The following is a 6,731-nucleotide window of genomic DNA, read 5'->3' on the forward strand; positions in this document are numbered from 1 at the left end:
ATGGCAGGCTCCTGGGCCCCTGTTAGGAGTGTGGTGTGTGTGTATGTGTGTTTGAAAGTCTTTGAGAGAGATTGAAAATGTAACTGGTGAAAGATTGTTTGCAAGAGAGTGAGACCATGAAGGCAAGACAGGTTTGGATGTCTCTCCCAGACCCCCTCCGCATGTCTCCTTCTGTTCTCTGTTTACTTATCTATCTTTCCCCATTACAATGTCAGCCCCTTTATCCCCGAGACTTAGAGCAGTGTATGCCGTATAATGAACCTTCAATAAACGCTTGGTAAATGAGTGAATGAATGAATGAATGACCTTGTGAGAGAGTGTCAGACTCTGCAGAGGGTCAGAGTGAGAGGTTGTGTGTTTGGGAGGAGAGCTGCACAAATGTGCGCAGATGCGGGGGGTAGGGGCAGGATTGTCAGTCTAAAGGACTTGGGCATCTCAGGGGACAGAGATTGCACAACTTGGACTATGAAAGCCTTATTTTGCTTTTGGCTCAGGTAAACCTGGGAAGTGCCTGGAAGCTGAATGAAAGCTATGTGGGGTCCAGCTCCTGCTGGCAGCTCACCCCGCCCCCCCAACAACCACATTCACTGAGGAGCCAGCAGAGGACGAGTGGTGGGGAGCTAAGTCTCTCCAGGAGTCCGGGAGGTCTGGTGAGGCCCTCTCTGGGCAGGAGGCTCCCATTTGCTGGGCATCCCCAGTCCCAAGAGCCTCATCTTTCCAGAGTGCTCCAGCAAGGAAGGACCCTGGATGAGGGGAATCAGGACAGTTTTTAAAAGATAACAGACTATTTTCTTGGAACTCTGCTCAGTATTCTGTAATAACCTAAATGGGAAAAAAATTTGAAAAAGAATCGATACATGTATATGTATAACTGAGTCAATTTGCTGTACACTTGAAACTAACACAACTTTGTTAATCAACTATGTTCCAATATAAAATAAAAATAAATAAAAGATAACCAACTATTTTCTGATTTATCTTTGGGAGGAGACCATTCTTTTGTTTGAGAAGGAAAAGGGAAAAAATAACTTTAATGGGCCTTTTAGTTATGCAAAGGAAAAGCCTCTATCTCATTGGGAGTAAGGGCAGAGAGGGCTAGACTTCTCTGCATAACAAAGGGAAAGGAAGCTGCTTCCCCTAGGGCAGTGTCTCCACCAGCCAGAGCACTGACCATGAGGTGTGCAAGAGACCCCAGTTGAAGGGTTTCCTTTCTCCTCCAGAAGCCTTCAGAGGAGCACGGGGCTTGGACTTAATGTGAGGGTTGAGTAGAGGTCAAGGGTTGGCTAACCTAGCACATGCTCAGCAGAGATGTGCGTGCAGGTGAAGCAGACCTGAGCCTAGAGGAGCGTGGTAGAGCTATTCCGGGTGCACCTATTGTGTACCAGGCACTTGAGATATAATGGTGTGGCCTGCAGGCAGTTCCTGCCTTCTATTTACAGAATTAACTGTTTAGTTACAATTTTGGAACATGTGATGAGGAATTAACAAGTCCTAAATAATCACAGCTAACATTACAAAGCAAGTGCTATATGTCAGGTAGTGTTCTAAAGGCTTACACATAAGAACATATCTACTTTTTTTTTCTTTTTATTGAGGTATAGTTGCTATACAATCGAATATATATATATGCCACATCTTTTTTATCCATTCATCTGTTGATGGACGATGCTTAGGTTGCTTCCATATCTTGGCAATTGTAAATAATGCTGCTATGAACATTGGGGTGCATGTACCTTTTCAAATTAGTATTTTCATTTTTTTCCATATACACCCAGGAGTAGAATTGCTGGGTCATATGGTAGTTCTATTTTTAGTTTTTTGAGAAATCTTCATACCGTTTTCCACAGTGGCTGCACCAATTTACATTCACACCAACAGTGTGTGAGAAGAACATGTCTACTTTTTGCAACCACTTCTTGAGGATGATACTATCATTATACCTGTTTTACTGATGAGAAAATGAAGACACGGGGATGGAGTAACTTGACAAGGCCACGTGTGATGGTGCTGAGATTTGAGTCCTGCAATTTGTGCTCTGAATCACTTCACTCTCTGCTTCTTTCCCCATGCTCACAGGAGAGAAGATGTGGAAGAGGAACTGGCAAGTTAAGAGGGCTTCTCTGGGGACATGAGCTGAGACCTAAGAATGAGGTGGAACTAACCAGACCTAAAGTGGAAAGCTCATCCTAGGAAGCAGAACCACATGTGCAAGGCCCAGAGGTAGGGTGGGAGCAAGGAAGAAGTGAATGAAGGCTTCATCTGGAGACGTGGGCGGGGCCAGGTCATGTTAAGAATCTCTATAGGAAACTATTGGGAAGTTTTAAAGAGATGGTTGTGGTTGGTACAGTCAGATTTGTATTTTAAATATCACTCTGAAGGTTGTGCGGAGAACGGATAGGGGTGGGGGCAGAGGGGGTGGTCTGTATGACGATTGCGCAGAAGACAGAGAAGCCAGGTTAAGCCAAGGTCTGCGGAGGTGGCAGCTCTGGACTGCTGGGTCTTGTTCCCTGGGAGGTGAAGAGCAGGGGATGGAGCGATGGACTAGAATTTGGAAGCCAGGCCTGGGTGGGGCAAAAGAGGCGGAGTCTGAAGGGGTGTGCCAGCCGGGATTGGGCTGGCCCCCTAGGGTGCTCGGCGCATTTGGGTTCGAGGAGTGGTCTGCAGGTGGGCTGGACGCTGTGCCACCCGCTGTCAGGAGCTGGTCTAGGCCAGGCGGGACCAGAGATGGGCGGGGCGCTGGGCCTTTGCAGGCCAAGCAGCTGTCAGGATAGAGCTGGTCCAGGAGGGGCGGGGCCCGAAGTAGGTGAAACCCGAGGTGGGCGGGGCGTTGGGCCGCCCGCGGCCACGCCGCTGTCGCGGGTGCATTCCTGGCTCTCTGGCCGGGGGCTGAGCAGCTCCCGAGCGGAGTCTTCGGTCTCCCTGGGCGCAGGGGTAGGGGCTGGCGGGAGCTGGGACCGGGGCCACGGAGGACCCGGGTGAGTCGGAACCTTGTGCCGGGAGCGGGGCCATCTGGAGGTTCGAGGTGAGCCCGGGACCCTGTGCAGGCCCAGGCTGCGCTCCCAGCCGCCAGGGGGCGAGCGGCGGCGGGGCTCCGGGAGCTGACCCCTCCCAGCACTGGGAACCTGGGCGTCCGCTCGGCGAGGGGGTGAAGTGGACGGTAAATCAGTAACCCGCAGCGCACACAGGGCCTTTTGTCCCGCTCCGTCCAAAGAGCACCCTGGCCGCGGAGCTGGTTACTCATTGCCCACCGGGGCGGGGGCGGGCCAGCTGTCCCTGCAGCTCCCTTCAGGACCCGCTGACAGGCACTTCCCCTCAAGGTGGCCGGGTAGGGGTGGAGGAGGAAGAGCGCTCTGGTCCCTCTGCTGCTGGACCGTCTGCGCGCCCCGAATAGAGATGAGGAAGTTGAGGCTCCGAGAGTTGCAGTCATTTGCCCAGGCTCCCCAAGCGCTTGAGTGTGAGAGGCTGGAGAACACAGGACTACTTGATGCCAGAGTCAGGCCCTTCGACCCCACGTGCAGGGCAGTCGGTCGGTCAGCTGCGGCAGGTGACCCGACTAAGGTTCTGAGGTCAGGGTAGCCTGGGGGTGGGAATAAAATCCCTGGGCCACCCACTCCACTCCCAACCCAGAGAGCTGCCCTCCCTGCAGAGCAGAGCAGAGTGAGGGGATTTCACAGAGATGGGGCAATGGAAACGGGGGTGGGCACAGAGACAGTGGCATCTGAACCAGCTGGAGAAGTGGGGGCAGAGAGGTATGGGCAAGAGAGAAGACATGCCCGGTTTGGAAAGCCAGTGGCTTCCCAGTGCTGAAGAAGCTGACTGTGCAGCCAATGAGATTGACAAGGGCAAGGAGGGAGGCCTTGGATGCTGGATAAACAGTGTGGACTGGATCCTGCTGCACACAGGCAGCCATTAAGGGCTTGTAAGCTGGTGGGTTTTGGGGGTGGGGGGTGGAACATTGCAGACTTGTAATTTTTAAAACACTGCTGGAGAACCCAGGGAGACGTTTGCAAAGGCCCAAGCTAGAGATGACCATAGCGTGCTCTGGGTTCAGGCAGGGGAGGTGAGATGGACTAGAGAGGGATTGGACAGGTTGTGCGCCAGCTGCGGGGGCAACCCAGGGAAGAAGCAGTTCAAAGGGGGAGATAATGGCTTTGGCCAGGACAAGCTAAGTGTCCCCTGCCTCAGAACCAGAGCTGGACAGGGGGGCAGTGGCTGAGGAGAGAGTGTGCAGTGGAATTCCCGGGCAAGGTGGATCCAGAGACACCAGTGCCACCTGACTGTTACCCAACCCCAGGTGACAGCCAGTAAGCCCCTGGGACTACAATAGTCACCCTCTTCCCCTGCCAGCTGAGGCTCAGTTTTGAGTGTTCCTTTCAGAGGATGGAGACATCGTTGGTGGCATTTGGAGGAAGGTAACTAGATGGGGTGGGAGTGTACATCACACCTGACAGGAACAGCCCCCGCAGCGGAGGTGACTGGCCGAGAGCAGAACAAGGGTGACAGTCATGGGGATGGGGAAGGGAAAGAAAACATTCCAACATTCTGTGTGCCCAGCCCTACATACATTCTCTTTTCTCCTCAAAGCAGTCCTGTGAGGACAGCAGCCCAGAGAAGGACAGGGACTTGGAAGTTGGTAAGAGTCAGGATTTGAAGTTGGCTCTGTCAGATACTGGAGTCTACGTTCTTTACAAGAGCTTGTGTGCCTCTGACGGAGCTGTGGGGACCCAAAAAAACAGAGGTAACCCCAGAATGCAATTCTGGTTCAGAATGAGGAAGAACTTTTGCTTGCCCTAGAATGTACTGCCTTGTTAGTAGTGAGCACCCTGCCACTGCAGGTATCCAAAGCTGGTCATGGAAATGTCAGCAATGCTGTAAGGAGTGGGGGTCAGATCAGATAACATCCAGATGCTGAAGTTTGGCCTTGTATTATATTTCAGATTTTTTTTTCGGGGGGAGGGGGGCTCTTCAGTAATAAATTCATTTATTCAGCAAAAAATAAATTATGTGTGCTGAGAGAGAGCAGAATGCGTGTCTCCATTCTGTGCTTCCTTCCAAGGAAAGAATACCAAGCCTGCCCTTTTTGTGAACTTGTGCCGGGGTCTCAGCAGGACCCAAGGAGAGCAGGAAGCCCAGCCCCGGCCCCGCACCACACAACCTACTGTGGGGAGGCCTTGGGCTCTGACAACAGCAGAGCTGGTTCTAGTCTCTGCCCTGATGCTGCCTAGCAGGGGCTTGGACAAGTCGGCATTTCTTGTCTAAGTTTCCTCATCTGCAAGATAGCGGCGTAGCACCAACAAAGGTGCACGTCTAGCAGGAGTTCTTCGCCCTGTCTGTTTCAGGAAGGCAGTCAGTGGGAGGCCCAGCCTGGGTCCCTGTGAGCAGCAGGAAGGAGATGCGGCTGCTGTTGGCCCTGTTGGGGGTCCTGCTGGGGGCACCTGGGGCTCCAGCTTTGTCCCTTGAGGCCTCTGAGGAAGCGGAGCTGGGTATGGCCTCTAAGATGGGAGAGGGTGGCAGGGGTGGGAGGAGTGGGCATCAGGAGGGGGCTGCTGGCTGAGCAAGGCTGGAGAGGATCCTGGCCCAGGCTCTGAGGAGGTGGCAGCAGGGCAGGACCAACCACTGAGACTCAGTGTCTGGCTCCCAGCAAGCATCCACCTATCTCTGTGTCCACAAGAGAGACTGGCCTTGCAGGGTGCAGGGCCCTGAGGTGGGCCGCAGAGCTGGTGGTGAGCCCCTTGGCTGTGTGTGTGTGTGTGTGTGTGTGTGTGTGTGTGTGTGTTCTGTGCACTGGGTGTGTGGCTTGGGAGGCCCAGCCAGCATGTGTGGTGTAGTGCCCCAGAGGTGTAGGTGTGTGCCCTATATGTGGCACCTGTCGCATGTGCCTTGTGTGTGTGTGTGTGTGTTTCTTGGGACAGTGGCATGTCCTGTCCAGCATGTGTGCTACGCACCGTGTGTGTGATATGCACCAGAGGCGTGGCATTTGCCCTGCACATACCGTCTGTATCATGTGGTTGTGTGTATGTGGAGGAGCAGCGGTGTCCAGCATGTGTTGAGGGGTGCTCCTGCCATGAGTGTGCAGTATGTTCTCTGTATGCAGGAGGCTGACTCAGCTCACTGACCTCTGCCCTCGGCCCACAGAGCCCTGCCTGGCCCCCAGCCCGGAGCAGCAAGAGCAGGAGCTGACTGTGGCCCTTGGGCAGCCTGTACGGTTATGCTGTGGGTGGGCTGAGCGCAGTGGCCACTGGTACAAGGAGGGCAGTCGCCTGGCACCTGCTGGCCGGGTACGAGGCTGGAGAGGCCGCTTGGAGATCGCCAGCTTCCTACCCGAAGACGCTGGCCGATACCTCTGCCTGACACGAGGCTCCATGCTTGTCCTGCACAATGTCACCTTGGTTGTGGATGGTAAGGGGATCTGGCAGTGGCTAAGGGGTCCCTGGGGAGAGAAACTCTGTCCTGGGCCTCAAATGCCTCCCTCTGTCCCTGACATAGACTCCATGACCTCCAGCAATGGTGATGAGGACCCCAAGACCCACAGAGGCCCCTCAAATGAGCACATTTACCCCCAGCAAGGTCAGTGTGACTCCTCAAGGACTCATTCCCCTGTCTTCCAGCTGGTCACTGAGAAGAGATATGTGTGTAAACAGATGGTCCTTGGGCTTCCCTGGTGGCGCAGTGGTTGAGAGTCCGCCTGCCAATGCAGGGGACACGGGTTCGTGCCCCGGTCCGGGAAGATC

At 54.0% G+C, this 6,731-nt stretch overlaps 1 protein-coding gene across 1 annotated transcript in view; it reads left to right on the plus strand.

Annotated features, from left to right (window-relative positions):
- The first annotated feature begins 4,415 nt into the window (after positions 1-4,415).
- The window catches only part of FGFR4 (fibroblast growth factor receptor 4), a 5,874-nt gene continuing 3,558 nt past the window's right edge, over positions 4,416-6,731 (plus strand). Inside the window, 4 exon segments of the mRNA XM_055091497.1 lie at positions 4,416-4,528; positions 4,531-4,738; positions 6,136-6,399; positions 6,487-6,567. Coding sequence (XP_054947472.1) covers positions 4,421-4,528; positions 4,531-4,738; positions 6,136-6,399; positions 6,487-6,567 — 661 coding nt within the window. The 5' untranslated portion in view covers positions 4,416-4,420.

Source organism: Physeter macrocephalus, chromosome 2 (assembly GCF_002837175.3).
Source record: "Physeter macrocephalus isolate SW-GA chromosome 2, ASM283717v5, whole genome shotgun sequence".
Lineage (NCBI taxonomy): Eukaryota > Metazoa > Chordata > Mammalia > Artiodactyla > Physeteridae > Physeter > Physeter macrocephalus.